Source organism: Microchirus variegatus (assembly GCF_963457635.1).
Source record: "Microchirus variegatus genome assembly, chromosome: 9".
Classification (NCBI taxonomy): domain Eukaryota; kingdom Metazoa; phylum Chordata; class Actinopteri; order Pleuronectiformes; family Soleidae; genus Microchirus; species Microchirus variegatus.
This window is the reverse complement of record NC_139810.1, coordinates 11163125-11189615: the sequence shown is the minus strand read 5'-3', so window position 1 is coordinate 11189615 and position 26491 is coordinate 11163125. Positions and strand designations below refer to the sequence as shown.

General features: G+C 40.4%; 1 protein-coding gene across 1 annotated transcript in view; it reads left to right on the top strand.

The window, feature by feature from the left end:
• Nucleotides 1-8598: 8598 nt before the first annotated feature.
• Nucleotides 8599-26491, top strand: part of vstm2la (V-set and transmembrane domain containing 2 like a) — a gene marked incomplete at both ends in the record, with an annotated part of 50742 nt that continues 32849 nt past the window's right edge. The window contains one exon of the mRNA XM_083895083.1: nucleotides 8599-8716. Coding sequence (XP_083751209.1) covers nucleotides 8599-8716 — 118 coding nt within the window. The remainder of the gene's footprint in view (nucleotides 8717-26491) is intronic.

Here is a 26491-nt window from a genome sequence, read left to right as displayed (position 1 = left end):
TTTTGTGTGTAAAATATTTTCTAATTAAACATTTGGTAATAAAATGTTAATTTCATCTTTGTGTTTGGTGATTGCTGAGGTTTAGTGGGGGAGTTTTGTGCTGGTTGTTGATAACCTTTTGTTCACATGAATCTCATTATGCCTGTACACTTTGTTGTTGTTATTATTGCATACAAGCACAGATGGAGACAACAAAGTGAGTATCTGCAGCTGCAATCCTCACAAAAACAAACCGGCTTCCTCTTTTTTTTGTCTCAGTCCACCCACTGCTGGATCTCAGCAGCCTCCTGCAGCTCTCTCATCTTCACTGTGGAGGTGTATTGTGGTCGAGCTGCACACGCAAACAAACCCGCTGTTTTATTGCACAAGCAGAGAGACGGATACTCAGGATTAGCCCGTGTTAATTTCTTCACATTTGCCACAACCGTTCACTTGGACTCGACTAAAGGTCAATGTGGCAGCACATTAGGTTTAATCGCGATCATAACATTCTTTAATAGTCTTTTTTGACAAATTTGTGAGTTGTTTGTGCATAATTTATGACCCGTTCTGTTTACAAAACATAAGCAGCATTTGCAATATCTTCACTACATGTGAACCTCCAGCCATTAACATTCAAAGCACCTACTGCAATGAAAATATTGAATGACGATGTTGTCCCCGTTTCCATTTCCAATGGATGGAAATGTGGACTTTCCCTCAAGTATTCCCACTTACACACAGCCATAACCACCATATTGTTTTATCTTATGTAAACATTGAACCTATTTTAGTTTAAGGGGACATATTATGCAAAATCAACTTTTTAATCATTTTAATACTTATTATATTTGGGACTCTGGAGGTCCTATGAGTAGGCAAAGTGTGAAAAAAGATGACTCACTCATGTTTTGGTGGTCCGCCTCAGTCTAAGTACAGGAGATAAAACACTTGATGTTGACTTCCGCACTCATTGCTACGTCACAAAGACATTCCTGGTTTTGTTGTCTAACAGAGCTCCACTTTGTCACAAAAAAAAAAACGAGAGTGCAGACGAGGGCAATAGTATCCGGAAGAGCGGAAGTCTGCAAAGTGTTCTATTCTTGGCTCCACAGGGCAGCACAAAGTTCTACACAAACTTCCAGCCTCAGAGGATTTGCTTGTCCAGTGTATACATTTTATATATGACGGCAATGTGTCGGCTAGAGTCGGCAAATGAAACTGACTCAGTGACGCTAATGTAGTTTCCTGTGTCTCATTTGCATTTTAAGAGACAGGCACTCAAAAGCGAGTGTTCTGAACAGAGCTGTTTTGTCAGGGTGATTGAACTGCTGTGGTGCTTCATCCTTAAGGTATTTTGACCAAAGCTAGGTTAACTTGGAGAAATGGGGGATAATATGAATCCTTTAATTTTCATATATCCGCATCAGTGAAGAGCAGTGGAGAATTATCACGTGACAAGGCAACAATATACTATGAGGTAGATTTAGCTAATTAAAATTAGCCATAACTGCATTTATCTCCGAATTCCTCTCTACTTTCAGCTGTGTTCATTTTTCAAATGCATCTCATTTTTCCTTTTCGAGAATTTAGATGACTTTGAGCACTGGGGTTGATGAGGCCTTTTAGGTTTGGTTATGTTACGCACTTCTGACCCATTGCTCTCGCTCGCGGTGTTTGACAAACTCCTCTGGCAGGAGCTGGGGTGAGGGGCGCTGGAACAGGCCAAAACATTAACTCAAATCATAAACAAGAGTTTGTGGGCTGCAAAAAGGAATTTCAACTGTGAATACAATGCTGTACCATTTGAAGTGAAGCCAGTATTCCAATGAATAAATATATCAATAATTGTATGACTTAATAAAAAACGTCTATGAAATCTAAAGTTAAGTTGCTATTAGTGGAGGCTAAGTTTGTCTTTTAAGCCCTGTAATTGTGTCACAATGACACAGCCAAAAACGACTTAAAGGTTAAGTAAGTAGTTTATAGTGCCATCTAGAGGAGAGGCTGAAATTTACAACAAAGAACTGCTGCTCTGCTCACCCCCTCCCTTCCCTGAGAGCTACGGTATCCTCAGAGGGTCAAATGTCGTCCTCGTTGTCTTTCTCCGTGTCAGCAGATGAGGTTCGTGAGGCGAGGGAGAGGGCGAGCTACCGCGGCCGTAGCAGACGAAGCGGAGAGAGAGGAGGCGGGACTTCCGCTACAAGTAAAGAGACGCTTGATTTTTTGTCTCGCGTTTGTCCTTACAGGCTCCGGTAGAAACATGGCGTCTTACTGCTAACAGTGGCTATGCAACCGCGGCCACGACCATGTTATTTTACATGACTTTTTGAAACACTACGAAAATGAAACAAAAACTATTATACAGCGACTAGACAATGCAGGAGCACATAATATGTATAAAAAAAGTGGATTTTGGGTTATATAAACCCATAAATACTACACATTGTCCCTTTAAAGGGCACATTTTATGCAAAATCAACTTTTTATAGGGACTCTGGAGGCCCTATCAGTCGGCAAAGTGTGAAAAAAAGATGACTTGTGTGTTTGTGGTCTTCCTCAGTCTAAGTACAGGAGATGACTTCCGCATTCATTGCTACGTCACAATGCGCTAAATTCCTGGAATTGTCTCATGGAGCTCCGCTTTGTCCGTAAAACACACGAGAGTGCTGGCGAGGGCAATAGTATCCAAAAACCGGAAGTCCAAGAAAAGTTATATTCTTGGCTCCACAGTGCAGCACAGAGTTCTACACAAACTTCCAGCCTCAGAGGATTTATCTGTCCAGTGGATACATGTTGTATATGACGGCAAACGTGCCGGCAAATGATCGTAGTAGAGATACTACTAAACCGAGCGTTCTGAACAGAGCTGATTTGGCAGGGTGAACTGCTGTGGTGCTTCATCCTTAAGGTATTTTGACCAAAGCATGTCATAGACATGTTCATTAGGACACCAGGGAACTAGGATCGTCACTGATCTGACCTACTGTCTTCTCACATGATCATTCTTTATCTTACTCAGCAGCTCTCAGTTATCTCTCTAATATATACAAACCCAGTGCAGCGTCTCTTTGTCGTCTACTGTATTTTTCAGTCATATTAATCGCTCATTCCGACCGTGATCGTGGCAGGAAGCAGCGGTGTCGAGAGGAGACGGGGTGGGTGGGGAGGGCTGCTCCCTGACAGTCGCCACATCTGCTGCCTTTCCTAAGTGTCTTCACAAACTCTAATATCGCTCAGTAACAAGATGGGTAGAACGGCAGGGCGTCGTTTGCATATTGTATTGGCAGAGGAGGCTCGGCCCCATGCATCTCTTATCAGTGATTATGACTGCGGCGTGTTTAACAGCAGTAGTACAGCAATTTCACAGCCGAGGGGAGGGAGAATAATTGTATTTTCCGAATGAGTGAGTGCAAACACTGTGCACCGCTGTGCTTTTGGGCTTTCCTCTGTTCGTCGGAGACTGAGACTGTTCTGTTATTGAGTAAGCACAGGGACTGACAAAAGTACAAAACAGGGCCATCGGAATTTGAAAGCGTTGGTGTACATAGGCCTCCAGGACAATGAAATTAAGCTGAACATCATCTGATGTGTGTCTGAGGCTGTACAGTAAGAGAGAGATTCCTTATTGTTTAAACAAAATGTAGGCTTTGTTGTGATTTCCAGAATCCGTCAGAGTAGAATGAGAAGCAGACCCTTCAGTTACCAACTCACAGTGTTTAAAGGTACACTTAAAAAAACGCCTTATTTCTCCCCCATGATACCTTTCATGAAATGTGGGCGTGGCCTGCTGTCACTGAAGCAGAACCAGCCTTTTCCACGGTAACGGCACGCTTATCACTGAGGGCACCTTCATCGTCACCTTTAACACCTCAAAAAGGGATGATGTGATTGTTCACCGAGTTCTTCTACGCAGTACCTTTTGCCATGTTAAAGTAACACTAATTAACACCAATTCTGATGAGGACTAATTGGGGATTTATGCTAAATTTAACCCATTTAGTGTTAACATATTACTTAGAGTTAAATATGAAGAGTTAAAGTGACTGTTATTTTAAAACCGCTAGACTGCTTTACTCTTAATGACATTAGAAGAAATGTGACGCAACACTGTAAATTAACAAATAATTAAATGAACCTCTTCTAATAATTTTCCGCAGGCTGACTGACAATGATTTATTCTGGATTGTGGGACGAGAGGACGACCTGAACAAGTGGCCTCAGCTAACATACGCTGTCATATCTCTATTAACGCCGTCGCTGCAGGTGGTGAATCCATGAATAATCTCAAAGGCTCCAAGGCACAGAGCCGGACCAAGCCTTTGTGGGGTCCTGCAGAATCTAACGCCACCTCAGAGTCACCTGTGCTTGACTGTTACAAGTCTAACACTATAAATTGCATTAATAATAGTATATTATATCAATTTATATGCTATACTCTTGTTTTGGTTTGTTTTTTTTACATTGGAGGGCAGTAAAATCACAAAAGCGAACTAGGGTTAATTTGCACTTTCATGTTCTAAATGAAGCACAAAGTGAGGTGATAATCAACTCTAATTGAAAAATAACAAAATACAGCAGCAGACATTGCATTTTCTGTCAACCAGGAAACCAGTTGAATGTGTTTTTAAAACTTAGAACAGATGTGTAAATGTGCAATATCCAACTACAAAATAAAACCAAATAACTTGAGATAAACACTATTTAGATGTCTAAATAAACCCAAAGATATCTCGGTTGCTTCTGCCTTGTCCGGCTGTGCCGAGGCATATTAGTGTTAGTATTTCCCACATCACCAAACCTGGGTTTTAGTTGCAACATCAGGTGGAATACAAACTGCACTGCAGGGACAGTGCAATCCTGCAGCCACACAGCTGCCACTGCCACCACTGTGTTCTACCACTAGAAATAACTACTGTACCTTTCTGCTGCTGCTGCTGCTGCTGCTGCTGCTGCCTCTGTTTCTGCTTCTGCTCAGGAAGTTTCACCCAGAATCATTTCTCTGGTAGCACCTCTAGGAATCACGTGCTGGCTCAGGGGAATCTGAACTGTCCCTAATGTTTCAGCATTCACCCTGAAACTGAGAAAGGTAAGATTTCCAAGATAATCACAGTCCCTCCTCTTCAAATGACTAAACCATCTTCACCTCCAATCTCTTGATCTCCAAACCAGTTAACCTGAACCGTGCCCTCTCCAAACGTTTGCACAATTCATAAACTGTTCCTCATTTTAACCAGTGAACCAGATACGTGTTGACAACCAGATCACCACAATCAATCACTCTGGCAATCACTGGTACAAATCAATGTTATTGTGCTATAGGGCTAATATGATAATTACCTCTGTTTTACAGATCTGGTCAATAAAACTCAGCAGTCATAAAAGATTTTCTGACCTGACCCTCACGATGTCACTATATCTTTCAGAATCACAAACATCAGGGGAAAAGAACATGTAAATGTCGTCGTAGTGGAGCGGCCTCAACAGGAAGAGGCCGTGACAAGGTGGAGAGATGGCACCCGCATGTGTCCACTGCCTGGTGAAATCACTGTGCGTGACAGGAGTGTGTGTGTGTGTGCTTCACTTGACCGGCTGACATGGAGCAGACATTTCAGCCATGAACATACTCGTATGAAGACAGCAGCCAGTCACTCAGTGTAATGATGCCGACAGGGAAAAGTGGCAGCCCTGACCTGGCGTCGTAACACCCCTCCATATTATTTATGTTGACCTGAAGGTAAAGCAGTGACAGCAGGAGACTGACGGCAACATCTCATGGTATCAGGATTCATAGGAGGATGTTAAGGAGGGGATGGGAGGGGGCAAACTTCCTTTTCTTTCTTTTTTTTTTCTTTCATCTGACATGCTGAGCCCTCAGAGTCTTAGTTGCATGTAGTTATTGTTTGTGGTCACAGCAGCAGAGTTTAGCAACATTTTCACAGCCTTGTCTCTTGCCACCTTGTAGTTTGCCTGTGAGACATTTTAGGGGACAAAACAAACTTGACGGTAGGCGGTGAATGTATTTTTCTGATCCCCGTCGTTTGGATTCATCTACAACAGCTAATCACAGTGGAAATGTGTGTATCTATAAAATGTGGCTTGACATTGTGGTGATGTCAGCAGAAAGTGGAGCTGTGTGTGAAATCAATCTCAACTGCTCGGTCATGGAACACTAATTGCTGCAGCTATAAGATATGGAGCGTTATACACTGTGTACAAAACTAATGCCCAGACAAAATGATCATTTAGTAAATATTAAGCTGTTTTCTGTGGTTATATTGTAAAATGGGGCAGGCTCTTTGTGTTAGCAAACACTGCTCAGCTTGGAGCACTGCCATGTAGTACACTTGGCTATATTAGCATACTTTATCTATTATTTAAGGGATAGTTCAGTTTTTTTTAGTTTTTTTTTAAGTTTAATTATATGAGGTATTGACACAACATCAGCAGAGTGAGCAGCTGAACGTGCGGCAAGTCAGGGACATGGACGTAAGGATATGTTTGCCAGTTTTCTTGCTGTAATACAGTTTTTTTCTGGCTGCAAAATGAAGTTTATGAACCTCTCACTCTTCTGCACCAAAAGTCCACAGAGAAAATCAGCATTTTTTTGCCTGAAGGGACACACATTTTACTCTGTATTGTATTTGTGTAGTGTATGTTTTGTAACCTCACCTGTGGTTCTCCCTAAGGTTTCTACCTTTTTTCCCTGTTATAATGGTAGTTTTTCCTTCCCCTGGCCGAGAGTCTAAGGACAGAGGATGTTACCGACCCTGTGAAGCCCTGTGAGACAAACTGTTTTGTATCTGTGGGCTATATAAATAAAATGTTATTTGATTTGATTTGCGAAGCTGTTGATTTTTGTGTCACTTTGCTAAATGAGAATTGAGGATTCAAACACAGAAATCACAAAATACCATATTTGAAATTTCCTGTGGTTTACCAATTAACACAAACTGTAAAGTGCATGTAAAACTATTAAAACTATCTCTTCTGTCACCCCACAGGAAAATGTGTTACTATATCCAGCCAGCACGTCCATGTGGGCAGAGGTACACCCCCAGGTACATGACAAACCCCCTTATTGGAGCCCTTTTATGAGTGGTGTCGTGCAGTGGCACTTCTGGTGCCAAAAAAAACCACAAACTGACTGATGGGAGGATCGGTGAGAAAAGGTTTCACCTCTCAACGAGCCATTACATAGACTGACAATATGGGTCAATGTGGGTTTGGCTTGGTTTCCATGGTGGCCCCAGCCGTGTCTGCCCACTTTAAGGCAATGTCCACTTAATACTCTTTCTAGGCAACCTGGGTACTAAGTGAGTGCCACATGTGCAAGGGCTTGAAACTGGCTAAATATATAAGTCACCTATGGTTTCAGGAACATGGGTCAAACATGTGGAATCTGTGTGGGCAAACACAGGTGCGGCCATCACAGAAAACCATGGACAAATCTGTTTGGGACCAATATTATCAGCCCAAAAATAACTGTTATGGGGCCCACATGGGACATACTGACAGAGCTACCTTACCGAATTTGGGGGTTGCCTGTCTTGATTGCTGAATTGAAAGCAAAGGTGTCGCAGTTGTTCAGTCTAATCCAGTTTTACTTTGCTTTGGGTTTGAGACATTGAGAGATTCTCCTGTTTTTAAGTAATACTGATGGAATTGTTATTAGTTTGTCGACTTTGCGCAGGCACATCAGGACTTTGCTGTTGTCCAGACGGAAAGAACATTCGGATCTGCTAGAGATTGCAGTGTTTCTTTGAGATCATTTGAGTAATGCGTTCATGCTTCATGGATATAAAATGATGCACTTGAAATGCAGACAGTCAGGAGATTTTAAAAATATACTGGATTTAAACATTATTTTAGGTGAACGCAATGATCTTTCATAGAAAATGCTAAATCTAACAGTGACAACAAAACAATAACGGAACAACTGCAATATCTTAAAAACATAGTGGGGGTATATTTTATTAGGTGAGCCTTTTGTTCAGTGGCTAAAATCTGTAAAATCCCCTTGTTTCCCTGCTGGCAGCCATGTTTTCAGACTCTAACAGTAGATCAGTGAAGTCACTGCTGAAGCATCAATATCTCATAAAACCACACAGCAACAACAAAAAACCCTGAACTATCCCTTTAACAATAACAACAATAATAACAATGGTAGTATAAATAATATTAAAAGGGCTTTTAATCTTAAGGTAAACATAATTAAATTCAACACTAGTAAATGTGCGTGTGTGTTTTATTTTTATTTTTATTACCCCTCCCATAATTGATATTACTCATTGCGAGCCGCAGCACTTCCTGTTTGAGAAGAGTGTTCCTCCGCCTTATGTAGAGCCGAGTGAGGAGAAGCAGAGCGTCAGTGAGTCTGAGACACACAGAGACAGAGGCTGCGCTCGCGTCGTCGCGTCTTCATCTCACTCCACTTCTCACCGCGACAACTCTCCTGGATCTTTATTTTTTATTGAACAAAAAAATAAAAAAGAAACGAACAAACAAAACAAAAGCCAGAAAGAAAAAGCTAATAATAATACTAAGTAAACGACGTGTAAGAAGGAGAGAGAGAAAGAAAGAAGGAAAGAACGAAAGAAAGAAAGGAAGGAAGGAGACATGGGAGCGTTCAGGTTGCTGCTGAGGAGTTTGCATTACATGGGACTCTACATTCAACTTAGTGTCTCCACGAGACAAGCTGGACACGGCGAGATAGAGAACCACATCTCTGGGAACGGTGCGTACACACACACGCACACACACACACACACACACACGCACGCACGCACACACACACACACACACACTGTGCTGAGAGGCTGATGCTCACAATCTGGCAAATGCAGAAAAATATTCTCTTCATGTGTGTGTTTCCTCTCTTGTGTCTGTGGTTGTTGTGTTGTGTCACACATGGAAAGAAGAAGAGTTCAGGTGTGTGTGTGTGTGTTTGTGTGTGTGTGCGTGCGTGTGTGTCCACCTCCTGCTGTCTCTTTTACAATGTTGTGATCATACCTGGTTCAGTTGTAGCTGCACTCTTGATGAATCCCTCTGTGGTGGGATTGCTGCTCTCACAGTGTCAGTGATGTATAGTGAGATGTGGTTTGACTCTATCTTGGTCAGTATCTCTTCCTGGTGTCCACATTTCACACACACACACACACACACACACACACACACACACACACACACACACACACACACACACACACACACACACACACACCCATACCCCCATAGTAGAAGTAGCAGTACCCTGTGTGGAGCTTCTGCTTCACGGTTAGATGTTCCACTGATGGTCCATGACTGTACATTTGGTTGTAACCGTTGCCTTTCTCTCATTTTTGATCCAGTCTGGTTATTCTGTTCCGTCCTCTGCCATCGATAAAGCATGAGATCACTGGTTATTTTCTCTGAAGACCCCAGAGATGGTTGTGCGTCAAAGTCCCAGAAAATAAGTCCTTTCTGAAATATTCACACCAGCCCGTCTGGCACCGACATCCATGCCGTGTTCAAAGTCACTTAAATCACTTATTTCCTCCTTGCTCTGATACTGGGTTTTAACTTCGGCAGGTTCTTCTCGATGTCTGCAGTTGCTGCCATGTGATTTATGATTAGATATTTGCGTTGTACAAGCACACACGAAGAAGAACAGGCGGCAATACCACAAGACAATACTATTATAACATAAAGGGAGACTCATTCATTCTAGAGCTGCAACTAACTATATTATTTTCGCAATTGATTGATACGTCACTTATTTTCTGGATTAATCGTTTGGTCCATAAAATGTCAGAAAAGGTGAGAAAACGTTGATCAGTGTTTGTCAAACCTAGAATGATTTGTTTTTGTGTCCACAAACCAAAATGATTCAGTCTTAATGATTTCTTTGTTATGTGGAGCAAAGAAAATATTCACATATAAGACACTAAAACAATCAGAAAATCTTGTTTTAATAATGAAAAAAGCTTCAAACTGATTCATTGATAAATTCTCAAAATAGTTGACGATTATTTTAGCAATCGATTACTAATCGATTCATCAATGAATTGTTTCAGCTCTAGACGTGAGACAACTCACTCTACAACTGAGCTATTGTCGCAGTACTATTATTATTATTATTATTATACATGAGGAAGGACTGTATAATTCATTGTGGAAACCTTATAATCGATTCATTGATCATATAAATACATATATATGTATGTATACATGTATACTTACATGTATATATACAGAATAACACTCTTCCAGTCTGCCTCTTCCTCTCACCAGGAGCTTCCCTCCAGTGTTTACACTGAGTTACATCATGTAATTTTAACGCCACACAGTGTCGTGGCTCTCTTTTGTTTTTCTCCCAGCTACTTGAACTCAGACCGTTCGTCTCTACAGGTGTCTCAACGCCGCCAGCTCGGCTTAATGTAATCGACACCACTGAGTTTTGCGTGGTCTAGCAGACGGGAAAAGGGAGATTGAGCCAAAGTGACGGGAAGAGCCGCTCCGAATGCTTCAGTGCCCTTGAGGCGATGACTCTTCCTGTAGATGTGTTATCAGCTCCACCTACTCCTGTAAATGTGCTCCATCATCAGTCACAGCAAACGGCCGCATGCAAAGAGTTTTTACGTCCAATCGTATGCCTGTCTTCAAGCATGATGTCATCAAACATTAGGCTGCCACTCACTTTAATTGAGATGCTGCTGTACCCGGGATAAAATTGTCATGTGTGTCATACTGTAGGGCTGCACAATGACAATTGTCAAAACAACATTATGATGAAATTCTGCCTCGCTGCAGGAATTTAACGACCCAAAAATTGTTGACAGACTCTGAAAAATGTCAACTCTTTATGATTTCGATAAACTGTCTCATGACAATGAGTTTGTACCCAATCAGATCACAAATGTGTGTTATTGGTCAATATTGTTGTGGCTTTTATTATCTCTGCACCCACAGATAATGAGCTGAAACTTAAAGAGGAGAGCATCATCCAGAGGAAGCAGAACAAGGAATGGTCTGACATTTTGTAAAATATCCCTTGAGTCTTACTTGAGATCAGAGGATCAGTATCACACTCTTATCTACACCAAGTAGCTGGTTGTGCCGTGTGTCCACCCGCACGCCTCGGCACGCCACGGTTATGCTAGTTTCCACTAGCATAGTACCTGCTACCAGGTAAAACAGTTTTTAGTAGCTACTCTGGCGAGGTTCCAAGCACACTGAGTAGATACTATGCGTGACGTCGTCAGACTGCTGGCCACTGATTGGTCAGACTGCCGTCACAGGAAGAGACGTCCCACAAGAATCAAGCCGAGCTGTAGATCAGTTAAATAGACTTAACAATCCTAAAAACGTGGGTTAATCTCCAACAATTAATAGGTAAATGTCTAAAATCTCAATATTTAACAGTGGAGTCTGTGCTCCGGTCATGGAGGAAGTACTGAACTAATAGTTTTAATTCACTGATGCGAGTGATTCAGTTACACTGAAAACAACTGCTTTACTAGTCACTAGTCACTGGTTTGTGTGTCCCGTGTAAAACAAAGTCACACACAACCTAAACAGTGCCGTGACGAGGCTATAGTGGAAAAGGACCATTAGTGTGGAAACACAGGGAGAGAGTTCTTCTGAAATAGCACCAAGAACCAAACAGATGCTGGGACTAAGTGTTGTAAATGTACATTTCCATGTTGCATATAGTGTATATCACAGTCAGTCCACTTTAGTCCTAGCTTTCTGTGGGTGCTTTGTGGTTGTGATGTTGGCCGTCCATGTTGATTTAGCAGAGTCCATCCTGGTCTAAAAGCAGAGCAGGATTACCGTCGTATTTACCGTCCATTAGATTAGATCAGGTGTTAGATTCATGTGCTGATGTCATGTCAAATAAAAAGCATTGATGTAAAATATTTATGAAGGTGTTGATATGTGGAGCAGTGTGAGTAATACCTCATGGCAGGCTTTAGTCTCTGTGTATTAACATTAACGATCTGTGATTTCAAAGGGAATCATGTGTTGGATTGAAGAGATGTTTCAGAGCAGCAAGTGTGTGGTGATGTTATTGAATGAGCGTAGGGCTGGGCGATATGGACCAAAAGTCATATCCCGATATATTTAGGCTGAATATCAATTTACGTTATTGAAAGCAGCTATTTCAGTGAACAGTTGGAAAATCAAGTGAATAAATAATAAACACAGGTTTCATCACCTGGTTCATGAATAAATCCTCAGCTGTTCAATAATAAAATATAGACTGTATAACAACAGGAGTACCTTTTTTTTAAAAACAAAGCTCCGTAAGGAACTATATGGATATATGCGATATGGTCTAATTTCATATCCCATTTAAAAATATATCAATATATTTTTATATCCACCCAGCCATAAATGAAAGTGAGCGCAGAACTTTGTTTTTGTTTCAACCAAAGATTAAAACTTTATATTTTGATGCTCCTGCACATTACACAGGCACTTTAATTGATTAATTTCTGAATTTAATGTTAATGTAAGTGAATGTAATATTTAGTAAAATTGTTCAAAAAACATGAACAAATATTTTGTTGTTTCTTTGCTTCATGTCACAAAGAAATCATTAAAACTGAATAATTTTGATTTGTGGACAATTCAAGACATTGGCGAACATATTAGTTTCAAATTTGGGAAACATTTTTCAACATTTTCTAACATTTTGTGGACCGAGCAACTAATCAACTGATGAAGAAAATAAAGGACAGATTTGTTGATTATGAAAAGAATTGTTAGATGCAGCCCTCATGCAAATGTAATCATTAAAAGAAGATTGAAAAACTAGACTGTTCATAGATATGAGGTGAATTCACAGCGTGAGCTACATCACAGTGTGAGTCATATCAAAGACAAGAGCCTTCATTTGCTTCTCTGAGAAGTTTTCCATGTTGAGTTGATGACTGGAACTTAAAGTGCTTTCTACACAACTACTGTCTCATTCACATCACTGTCACCTTTTATAACCTTACAACCTCATAACTTTAACATTTCATTGAATGAAAGATTTTATCACAGCTCCTCTCGCAGTTCCCGATGTCTAGTTTCTGTTGAAGAACATCTAGGAAAGTAGGAAACTTATGCTTCTGTGCTATTTTTTTTAAAAACTGGATTTTTTAATTATGCACTCTATTCGTTTTAGAAAGCTGGAGATCTCTGTGGAGAAGTCTAGGTAAAAACCTCCTGAATGATGAACTGTGAAGGAATCAAAAATAAAACCACAATGAGTTATTTAAAAATGATAATGAACAATCCCTGTATGTGCTTGGAAATAAATGCAATTAAACGTAATTTAATCGTAGGACTCAGCAATAATTCAATAACGGTATGCTTTGATATCATTTTCTTCAACATCAGCACGACTAAGGTTCATGTCATGACACAGCATATAATCCTCTAGGATTTGTCTCCTTGTTTGTTGTTTCCCGTCTATTAAGATGTTTAAAACCACAATTAACCTCTTCTCTGAGAAAAAGTCAGTCTTTATCCGAGATTTATCTCCTCAACAACACAGCCCTACTTTCATGACTTGTAAATGAAATCAGGCAAAAATAAAATGTAGCTTCAAGTGTGACAATATAAAACATTTGCTCATGCTGTAAAACCTGAAGCTCCTCAGTGGCTGCCATTTTCATCCAGCTGGGCATTGCATGCTCTTGTGTAACACCTAAATATGCTGAATATTCATCCTCCGTCTCCTCCAATCACACTCAAGAAAAGGTAACAAATAAAAAAGAAAAGTGGACAAATGAAATTAAAATCTTAACCCAAATTCCATCTTGCTGCTGGTCCTTATCTGCCCAAACATTTTTTTAATCAGTGATACTTTTCAATTAGTGCCTAATTAAAATGTGATTATCCAGCGAGAAGATTGTTCCAGTGAATCAATTGTCTTAATGAGTTAGAAAAGGGCCAAATGAGCTGTTGACACAATAAGATGGTAAAACGTTCAAACCCTTCAACCCTTCCTTTTTTATAATGACCACATGTTATCAATTTAAAGACATATGTGACATTTCTGCATTCTTTATATATCTTTTTGTAAACCTACATGAACCAAAAAAAACATTCAAACCCAAAGACTTTATTTATCGTGAAGATAACGGACTGATATATTAATGTCAGTTGCCTTTTAATGACACTGAGCTGCTGTTATATTTTTCATAAGGTTTGTCTTTAAAAATCAAAGTAAATCAACTTTTAAATGCTCTTCAGTCTGAAGATTACACATACATCTACTGGTCCTGCTAGTATTTCACAATAAAAGCTTGCTTGAAAGAACAGGGAACAGAAATGTTACCTTTACTTTGAAATGCTGCGATTCAGCAGCTGAACTAAGGTTTCAAATCACGCTCTTCAGGGCGGAGCTGGAATTCAAATACTGATAATAATAATATTTTTCTATTATTTGGCATCTGTTATCTATAGGTATTTTGACTCGACTAAAAAAAAAGTAATCGGAGCCTGAAAGCCTTCACTCTGGCCCAGTCTTTTATCTTCGTGCTGTCGTGACCTCCATCGCCGGAGAAACCCGCCTATAGTGGCTCGTACTATTTGATTGGATTTGAACCATTTGTGTCCAATTCAACAGGTGAATCATTTTCCACTCACCGAATCCTGAACGTCTGCCTCACGGTCTATGAAAGGCTTCAGGGTCATCTACACTGTGACAGCATTTGAGGAGAATATATTGTACTCGATGGATGCTTGAGAATAAAGCCTGGTTTGGCACAGATGCAGTTGCAGCCTGTGATGGATAAGCCTCCTCTTCTTCTCCCTTTTCTACTTTGGAGTAAGTTGTTGATTGGGTGAATGTGGGCGGGACTTTGACTTAAAGGCAAAACTTGGAGCTCTGAGGTAGTGTCACCACACTATTGTTAGACGATTTAAAAATTCAACAGTGTCCAATGCGGCGTCACTGGCACAAGTTTCGGCAGCAGCTTGTGGGGTTTACTCACGTCTCCTGCAGAATCAGACACCAAATGTTCCCGTCTGCTCCTCGCCTCCCACTCACTCTCTGTCACACCAAACACTGATTTGTGAAGGAGAATAAATATAAATATAGAGCATTCATGGGATCAGCTAATGTGGGTCACTTCCAGTATTTATGCTTCACTAAGCTAATCAGCGGTTGGCTGTAAAACATAAACAGGTTTCTTTTTATTTATTTGTACTCAACCCCCGGAATTTACCAACACAGCAGTAGCGATGGGAGTAGAGCTGCAACTTAAGATTATTTACATACTCGATTAATCTGTTGATTATTTTCAGGATTAATGATTAATCGTTTGGTCCAAAAAAATTTCAGAAAATGTTCAAAAAAAATGTTGATCAGTGATGACCAAAATGATTCAGTTTTTAATGATTTCTTTGTTATGAGGAGCAAAGAAACCAGAAAATATTCACGTTTAAGACGCTAAAGAAATCTTGTTTTAATAATGAAAAAAGCTTCAAACCGATTCATCGATTATCAAAATAGTTGACGATTAATTTAGTAATCGATTAATAGTTTATTCATTGAGTAATTGTTTCAGCTTTAGATGGGACGATACCACTTTTTTTGTGTGTCCGATACCGATATCGTATAACTCGAGTATCTACCGATATTAGACCGATACAGTCCTTTTACACCTTCATGGTTGTATGAAGCTGTTTACGACACATTTCAGAGTAATTTCAAAGACATAATTCTCCAACTGTGTAACAAGTATTGCTCTCTTCATTTTTTACAGCCTGTGCATTGTGAAGCATGCATGTATAGGATTTTTGGACTGTATTTAATTTTACATTTTAATCTGTTCGATATCCGATCCAGTGATTTTGACCAGAATCGTAAGATACTGACTCCCCATCCCTATACATTAGTCAGTTCAAATCTCCACAAATGGTAAATGGTCTGTATTTATCTAATGTTTTTCCTAGACTTGACGACCACTCAAAGCTGCTAATTACACATCAGCGACTCCAAGCCTGAGACGGCTTCCGTTCCATTGAGCTGTCGCTCCAAAACTTAGTAGCCAATCAGTAGGCAGCTTCCTAAGGCCCAGCCATGGTCACAATATGAAAACAATGATTATATCGACATTTTATTTGCTTCTTAAAAAGTGTTGTTTGAAAATATTGACACAAATCTAATTCCATAATCTAACCCATAACCTTACAGTTTAAACGATGACTCGCTCTACCACTGAGCCACTGTCGCTCCCATAAATAACTTTAACAACAAAGTAACAGAATAACATGTAAAGCATAATATAATTATAACCTCATTATTAAGACCAAGCAATAAAACATATAAAAGCTACGAAGTTACGATCGCTCTAAATTCAAAGTTGATGGCAAATCCTATAGTGCAGATGATTTATCTTGTTTTCAGATGATGAACCACAAAAGACTGAGATACAGAAAGTGTAGTTTTCAAAGTTTATACTCGACACCAGTTGGCACCAGTTCCAGAGCAGAGCTCCACTCAGTAAACATAACATAGTCATCTAAATAATATAACAGCTGACAAAAGAGAATTTCAGCATTATTGGCCAACAAATCAACCCAAAGCACTGCAGAGCAGCTCTAAAGTTCTTGGTTAAATAAAAAAAAAAGGGTATTTCTAATATTATTGGCTAATATTGAACTACTTGAACTTAGAAGTAATTGTAAATACAGCACATGTCTCACCATTGACAATATTAGCGTTTTTTACATCTAAAAAAAACCAAAAAAACAACAACATTACTTTTAAAGACTGGCAGCTGATAATGCTTCAAATTAGATGTTGTTTGGTAAAATGCTGCTGAATAAGTAATTATAAGAAGAGAAAATGAATCAACCAGACTCACTCTGTCTTTTCTTAATTATAAATGGTATTTTCCCAACTTATAAATAATTAATTAATCATCATCATCATTATTATAGGACAATGTGTTATTATGTGTTTAACAAACATTACTGTGATCTCTCCAATTTGCTCTTTCCAAAATGTCTGCAATGCTTTTACAAACAGACACACACACTCTCTCTCTCTCTCTCTCTCTCTCTCTCACTGTGTGTATGTGTGTGTGTGAGTGTGTGTCTCGTCCATTGTCAGTATCTCTGTTGCTCAGACGGAGCCATAAAAGTGGAAGAAGCAAAGTGTCAGAATAATCAGGAAGGATGGGTGAGGAAGCAACGGAGAGAAGGACAGGCTGACAGTTTTAAAGCTTGTTGGCACTCAGCAGTAGGTAGAGCCAATGTGTTTAGGTCCTGACCTCAGTATATACTCGTCACTGAGAAGACAAGTGCTGCAGGGCAGCCCGGGATAAACTACAGAGAAGGGAGGAATTATTATTGTAGCTGCACATTTGCTCTGTTCCGTACACGGCTTGGTTGTCTCAGGATTTAAAAATCAATCTTCCACGTCTCCTGGCTACATGTCTACATATTCCTTAAGGAGAAAAGTGTACACAAAGCCAAGATCCATGACGTTTTCATATTAATAGAACAAGAAAGAAGAAGAAGTGTGTGTTTCCGTCAACTGTGTCACTGCAGGCACAACATGGCGTAACTTTATGATGTAAATAAAGCCAATAATTGTTGATATCTGGCTTCAATTCATTGTTGTAGTAATATTTGTTTCTTTTGTTGTGGTTTCCTCATCAGTCCTCACTGGGGGGGGGTGACAATCTCAATTATAAATCGAATATCGATTGGAATGACGTCACAATCTCGACCTTGGAAAGCAAAGGTGGAATCGAGGATTTAACCATGCCCCCTGTGTGACATACTGCAGGCGTGCAGTGTTGTGGTTTTAGCATTGCTGCTAACTAATAGTAACCATGGCAACTCGATCGAACTGGAACCTCCTCCCGCATCTGTGAAATCACTGGTGCGGAAATATTTTGCGTTCCCCGTGAGTTTGACAACAACGTATGCGTAAAATAGGTCAGAATCAGAAAATAACATTTGTTTGTGCTGCGTAAAGTCTGAAAAAAGGTTTCCGCTGCAAGTACTCGTTCCAAACCTCGCCGCTAGTCTCGCGAGATTAATGAGAGTAAAGCCTTCACACCGCAGTAAAAGGTTTGTATTAAAAGATGGATCATGGGTTTTATGAATCGATTATCATATTATTAAATAGCAATACATTTTTTTGGACCCAGCCCTAAGTGCTATAGGCGTGTTTGTAGCATCAGACATGTGACCTTATTCAGTGGTGGAAAACCCTGGATTTAAGCATTTCATTAACGTACTGGAACCACAGTACGGAATGCAGAGCAGGTCACATCTTACTACAAAGGTGTTTCCTTCCATGTTTGATAATAACTATAACTGGGAAGGGGAGGGACATTTCAGTCACGTGGTTTCCAAACGTCCTCTTTTAGTCACAGAAACTGATTCCATGACACATCTGCCTTCATCTTCATCTGCTGCTGACTTCTCCAGCTCCTTCAAGTGTAAAAAATTACAGGTGATATTTCAGAGCTTTTTCAAATTTTGTCTGTGCATTTTCATTTCATTTCTGCATAGAAACATGCTGATGGAACCTTATCTAAGATCTCGAATGCTGAAAGGAGGCCATTTCACAGACAGATGATGATACGTGTCATCACACCTTATATCATTAACTCTACTGTGCTCGACATTGTGATGACTGTGAGTCAGTGGCAGTGAGCAAAGTCATCATCTTTCACCAAACCTGCTCAACAGTGTAAATTGGAGCTGCCATGTCTTTGCATGTGCTCCTAATGGCAGCCATCTTCTTCTTCAGTGTTCATCATTTATTGCCATTTTGTGTTTCATGGGCAGAATGCTCGAATGATTCTACTCTAGTTGGTTTTTAGAATCTGACTTAACTGTTGTAGTTCTCATCCATAGACTCTCTCTGAGCTGTATGAGAGCTGTATAAGAGAGCATTTGGAAACTGTTGTGTTGACCAGTCTGTGGCATATTGTTCAAGGGATACTTCACCGATTTGCATGTGGCTTTGTATTGCTAGAATAGCAGTAGTATTTTTTTTTTTAAATGTGCTTCCCTGACTCGGTTTTTCACTGAGTTGTAAAAAATGTTGCCCTTTTCCAAATTTGACCTACTGTGATTCAACTAATGCGTTTCGCATAATCAAAAAATACTTTTAGATTAAAAAAAAAAATTGACAATTGTCCAAGAACAAAAATACATTTTGTGTTATAATTAATTACAAATAATTACTCCATACAGAATTGCTTGAATGTATTTTTGTATATGAAGACATGTCATATCAGGATTTTTTTTACCAATCATTGATGGTTGGAAACTTTGTTGTTGATACCAATCAACTCTGACCTATAATCAGTAATTTTAGACTAAATGAACAATCAGGATCAAATGGAAATACAGTATTAGCAGCATCAACATATATGCAGACACAAAAGTAAAAGAGTAAAGAACGTTGCATGAACTTTTCTCACCTCACATGGAGGACAGTAGTGATGAAATACAGGCACTCTGATTAAATGTCACAGCATCTGTTCTGGTCATTTTTCAAACATGGTCAGTCTCTGTTGTCATCTTCTGTGATTTGAGGCTCTGATGTTGTCTTTGAAAGCGCTGTTGTCATGTGTATATAATGTTTTGACATATGTGGACAGGTCAGGGACACACAAGTGATGCACTGACAGGTTGTAGAATTATCTGAATCCTCCTCCTCTCCCACAGCAGACAGACATATGAATTCCTTTGTTTTGGATGATACTACTTTTGAGTCATTGATGAATGAGCACTGTTGCTGCACTGCAGTGCTGTTTTGCATTGAAAGCTTGCAGTATTACTTTTAATTATTTGATTTAACTTCAATGTCTGATGAGCTATTCTTGTGTTGAAATGTATTGGCTGCTTTTTTCCATAAGGAATTGACTTTAACAGGTGAAGCCAGTGAAGCATTTTGTGTTCAGAGAATTTCTCTATTCTAGTGGTTAGCACTGTTGCCTTTGCAGCAGGACCTCGTCAGAACAAGGTTCTTTCTGCATCTGAGTTTGCATGTTCTCCCCGTGTGTGCATGGGTTTTCTCCAGCTTCCCCCCACAGTCCAAAAACATGCAGGTTTGGGAATTAGGTAAATTGGACACTCCAAATAGACTGCAGGTGTGAATGTGTGAGTGGATCCCTCGCGACCCTCATGTGGAGGATAAAGCGGTAGAAGATGGATGGATGAATACGTCTGGCTGGTTTTGCATCATCTGATTGATTCTTATCATACGCTCTTTACCAGCATCCAACTATTAGAAATACATGCTTTTGTCTTATTACAAATCAAGTTCAAATGTTTATTAGCTGGTGGCACTAATGCTCCAGTTGGGTAAAGAAGACAATGCAATATGCTGACACAATTAAAAAAAACACCAGGCAAGCAGTTTAAGACTCGTGTTTAAGACTCCTCAGTGCATCAGAGGCTTCTCCTAATTCACGTCATGGCTTATTTGTGATTAAGTGTTTCTTCACATCTATTTTAATTGATACTCAACATTTCCTCCTCAGTCCCGGTGTGAAACATTTTCTTATTTTCTTATAATTTCTTCTTTTTTTCCCCCAGCTGTGCCAGTCACAACTTTTATTTATGTCAAGAACTGCACATAGAAAATGGGCCACTTCTTCACCGGTATAACAGTTCAGCAGCACGACCATAGGTGAACAATACATGTAAAAGTATAATAACATTTCCTAAAAGAAACGGAACAATGCAGAGAAATGACAGAATGTGCTTGTTTTTTTTGTTTTGTTTTTTTAATCATCACTGACGGTTGTTTTTGTGTCTGTGGTCGGAGAGAAAGTCATTTGAGTGGAGGCACGCGATTCCACCATTCATCATTCTAACCTGCAAAGGAACATGACAGCCGTTCAGGTGTTGTACTCAGTGCTTGACAATGTGGACTGGATGTCCTTCATCATCCTTGCTTCCTCCTTCCTTCCTTTTCTTCCTCCACTTCCTAATAAACTCGGAGTCCTCTCCCTTCCCCCTCGATGAAAGCACTCTCTTCAAAATGGGCACAAACAAGCAGCGGGGTCAGCCGGCAGTCAAGGACTCTCACGCTGTCTTTCTCTATAAGTTCGCTCTGCCGAGCTCATCCTTTGCTCATTTTGTGTGTGTGTGTGCGTGTGTGTGTGTGCGTGTGTGTGTGTGTGTGTGTGTGTGTGTGTGTGTGAGTGAGAGAGTGGGGAGGGACATACTTTGGAGGAGAAATGATTGCAGGCAGCTTTGAGTGGAGTGATTCAGAGCTGCACTTTCTCTGAGGTGTCCCTCTAAGACTGAAACTCCTCAGGGACACATCGTCAAACCTGTGTGTGTGTGTGTGTGTGTGTGTGTGTGTGTGTGTGTGTGTGTGTGTGTGTGTGTGTGTGTGTGTGTGTGTGTGTGTGTGTGTGTGTGTGTGTGTGTGTGTGTGTGTGTGTGTATGAGGCTCTGTGGACTTAATGTGAGCGATGATAAAGGCAGGTTTGAGAGTTAGGATCCAAACCTTCACTCTCTGTATTCTGTTTCTACGTCTGAGTGTGTGTCTCGCTCTCTCTCAGTGTGTGTATGTGTGTGTGTGTTCACAGAGATGGTGGGGTGGTATAGTATTCCCTCTATTGTCCTCAGCATGATGATGTTGGGGTGAAGTGCTTGGCTGTGAAGACTTGTGTGTGCGCGAGCGTTGCTTATCTTCTATTAGACACATTACTGCCAACGCTGCCACCGACATGGAGAGACACAAACACACACATTTCAGACCCTCAGATTTTGAGACAACCGTTTCTCCTGGGGAGGCACTTGGCAGGATTCGTCTGTTTGGCAGACTCACTGAGGGAGGAAAGAGGAGTAGGAGGAGTAGGAGGAGGAGAGAGACAGGCAAATAGGGGAACGTGATGCGTCCGCGGTCCAGGATCAGTCATTTGCAGCCTGGAAGAGCTCCTCAGCCTCCAAATGGCTGCCACATAATTTAGTGAAGTACCAGTGTTCCCTAAAGAGTGTCTCTGATTTGTGTTATACTGCATTTCAAGCTAAACAACTGTGCCTTTTGGTCACATGTTGCTCTGACATTGGTTATTCCTTTTGCTGTCCACTGTTTCATTGCAGTTCTGAGAAGATACATCACATATCATGATTCTCTGTGTTGCTTTGACGTCATGCAGTGCCCCACCATCCCGAAGCCATTCACAGAAATGTGAATGAATCGTTTAAATAAAGAAGAATAAGAAGAGTGACTCACAAACAGCATATTTGTTTTGCTCCAATTTAAAAGAACCAAGGACACAGCAAAAAGCAGCTTTTAGTGCTTTTTAATCACATTTAATGGAGCGTGCAATGCAAGGCTGCCTCGTCAGCTGTGAATTTATAAATCAAGTTCTGCTGAGACCTGTGAAAGAAAATAATCATCAGGTCCAGTGCGCACATGGTAAAACACACATATCATGGGCTGCCTCATAATATACAGATTGCTCACACATTCTGGCTGAATGCCCTTGGCCGAGCGCCATACCAGCAAATAATTACCCAGAAAACTCATTAAAAATTAGATGATTGTCGTTCTAATGTTGGTGCAGTTTGTTTGCTGAAAACTGACACATGGGCAAATATACTTGAACAATTACAGCTACTGTATGTCCTTCCGTGTAAGCGTGTTCATGCACCAAGAGCATGTTTTCACACGTAAAGATGTCGTATATTCTAGTGATTCTGAACAGAACAACCAATATATGTGAGGAGCTCAAGAACTGCCATTCAGAATTACTATTAACATAAACATGTGCACAAATCACATACAGATTCCAAATTAAGTCTATCACCATTGTTACTGCATAATAGTAAATGTGGGAATAACAGGTGAAACTGACAGTAAGGAATGTAACTGACTAGAGGTCAGATATGTGTTTTTATATGGCCGATACAGATAGTTGAGATATAATGTTGAATGCTTTTCATAAGTATGTTTAGTAGTTTGACTGGTAATCAAAAAGCTATTTAAATGTAGGTGCACTGCAAAAACAACCACTAATAAATGCTACTACTTTATTTTTTGTTTAAAAATGCATGAATTGTGCTATGTAGAGCCCTACAAACTAAGACATTTAAAAAGGCTGCAGGCTCAGATTTATTCGAAAACTCTATTTCAGTCCGACAAATACTGAGATGGTGCTCATGTCACATGATCCCCTTCCCAGAGGAAAACGGACAACAGCAAAACACCAGTGTAACTTCTGGCACGGCGCACTTGGAATGGCAAGACTCCCAGTCAAAATAGTCACGTGTTTTGAGGAATAGCTCGACTTTCCTGCAATGAACAAGCAGTGATGTTCCGTCCGTCTGTGTCCTGTGATTGGCTTTACAGTTCTGGTGATATCCTGTTGACTCGGCATGCTTCTGACAAGGGTTTTTGTTTTCATGCGGACAAAGACGTCTTTGAGAAATTAGTTTGTGTGGACAAGGTCAACAATTGAAAGTAACCTCCATTTTCAAAAATCCCCGTCTATGTGTGGACTAGGCCTCATTGATAAACTAAAACAAGATCTATCATACTGTAACTTCATGAAATATAATTGTGTGTATGAGTTGGTTAGTTTACTACGATTGATCAGTTGGAATCGATAATTGTATTAACCAGCACATCTGATTTCAGCTTCTTAAATGTGAATATTTCTTTGCTCCATAATAATAACAGAGAAATCATTACAATTTATGCCATTGTTTTTTGGACAGAAACTGTATATTTCGAGGTTTGGCCAACATCAAACAACATAAGGATTTGTTGATAGCTTGAGAAAATAAGACAGATTAATCAATTATGAAAATGATCTTTAGTTGTAGCTCTACTTTGAAGAATGATATGTGATCGTGGCCCGTTGCTGCCTCACTATATGATATTCATTAGCTTCAGTTTCAAGTCGTTGGTCATGTGTTACTCTTCAGTATTTTGAACAGCCGCCCTCTCTCCTAACCCACTGGTATTTCACCATGGCAACTGTCTCCTGTGAACCTCCTCCCCTCTTATTTATGCTATGATGCTGAGGTCTTGTGTGAGTCCCTTGGAAGCAACTCATCACATAATCAGCAGGCGGCATCCCATAATTTCAAGCAAATGGGGGAGAGCTGACTTTGAAGATTGCTTTAATGTGTTGCCTCCTCACACAGCCTTTCGTGTGTCTGACGTTGAAGCAAACATTTTCTTTTTTGGAGTATTTTCTGAAGCAGTGTTCGAAGGACGGTGAGGAAAAGGTTGCATTATTTATCAAACTAAGTAATTCTGTCAATATATGGGGAGGATACAGTGATTTTAACACACATTGAGTCCAGTTGGTCACCATTTGATAAGAGTAAGCATCATGTAGCTTCAATTCAGTGCTGCAGCTCAGAGACAGGACATACTGTATACATTAGGGCTGTAACTCCCAGCCACATGATATGAGCTGTAAGTGCTTCCAAACTTATTTTTATTAGGGGTGTCAAATTATCGCGTTAATTGTGATTAATTAATTACAGTCATCATTAACGCGTTATGTTTTTTAATCGCGTTAACCTCTTCTTCACTGATGTCCCCGCTACCGAGGGCAGCGTCAGACGCAGCGACAAAAGCGTCATAAAACCATGTCTAACTTTAACAAACACAGACATGCTGCATACCCACAGAAAGGTCAGAAACTCAGCTAAAAGCTCATATAAACCATTCTTATGTTCACCAAACACAGTTAAAACACAGATGGATCAAACCCGCAGGAGCGGAAAAAACCTGTTACAGCGCACACAAAAGCGGCACCGGAGCGTCGGCGTGATTATGTAAACCGCGGAGAATTCACAGATTCCAGCGGTACCATTTTTATCACTCTACGAACAAGATTCACGGATCCAGCCCCAAAATAAGAGCAAAACAATAACCGACATTCAAGAAATACAAGCGGAAATGTTGTCTTACCTTTGCTGTTTATCAAAACAAGTTATTTCCACCGGAACAAAACTGCTTCTCATGAAGAACTACACTTTCCAGCATGCTTTGGGGTCAAAAATGGTGATACAAATCGAATCGTGAGTTTGTGTATCGTTACAGCCCTAGTATATATACTTATACTGTAGTTTTTATTCAAGATTATGGCAACACAATTAGAGGGCAAACAATTTGGGTGCAAGTATTTTTATGATTTGATTTCATCCAAACAATCTTGCATATTAACAGTCAATCCAGCAGTGTAAATCTAATGATTTAAAGCTACATTGTGTAAAATCTAGCAACATTAACTGTTGAAGTTGCACGTTGCAGATGAATATCACCTCCTCTCACCCTCCTCTCTCATGTGTGTTGGAGAAACTATGTAGCCTTCATTATGAATCAAAACTCAAAAGATGCTTAGTTTGTCTATTCTGGGCTATTGTTAAAACACGCGGTTCCAAAATGGTGGTCTGGTCTCCAGAGAGCTGACTAGGCCCTTGATGTAAATATAAAAAGCTAATTTTGGGGTAAAAAAAAAACCCCAGCAGTACATACACTCATCTCACTCATTCCTACAGTCGTAGGGTAGAGTGTCCAAATTGCTTAATACCCAAATCTGCATGTTTTTGGACTGTGTGAGGGAACCCACGCACACCAACATGAACATTTAAACTCCATGCAGAAGGGCTCTAGTTCAGACCAGGTCCTCTTGCTGCAAAGGCAAGAGTGCTAACCGCTACACCCACTGTGTGGCCTCCTATTGAAGTAAATTATTGAATTATTGTCCATCCCCAGACTGGCGAGCTGTCCAGGGTGTACCCCGCCTGTCGCCCTATGTCAGCTGAGATAGGCACAGCATCCCCCGCGATCCTCTGGTAGAGGATAAAGGAGTAGATAATGGATGGGTGGATGTCCAGCCCCATTTTAGTCGCTCGCCCTCCCCTGTGAAGCACACACGCACGCACTGTAGTGTGTGCGCACGCACTCACACACACACACACACACACACACACACACACACACACACACACACACACACACACACACACACGCACACACACACACACACACACACACACACACACACACACACACACACACACACACAAAACACACTCGTGCTCAATTATGCATGCTGTTTTCTATTTCATCTCTGTAGTGACCAGGCCAAATGTGGAGAGCCTATGTACTACACATATAGTGTGTGTATATGTATACTGTTACACAGACACTGACTCTGCATACAGTGGTTGGTTCTGCAGTTAACCAAACCTGAGCCAAAAATAACTGGCATACATGCCTCTTGGGTTTACACACACACACAGAAACACACAAACGCACACGGATTGTGTTTTTGAATGGAATCATTCTCATTTCCTCCTTCAGCTGTTTGTCAGTGATGCTCATATTCTGTCTTTCATGTCAAACTAATAGGCTCTCGGGCATCTCTGGGGCTCTGCATGGTATTTACAAAGTGCTGCTTAGTTGGACCTGTGGGCATTTTAGAATGAAACATGTAAACACACACATTCTACACGCAGACAGACACACACTAACACCCTCAACACACGGTTTGGTGTGGTAGAATGGCATAAT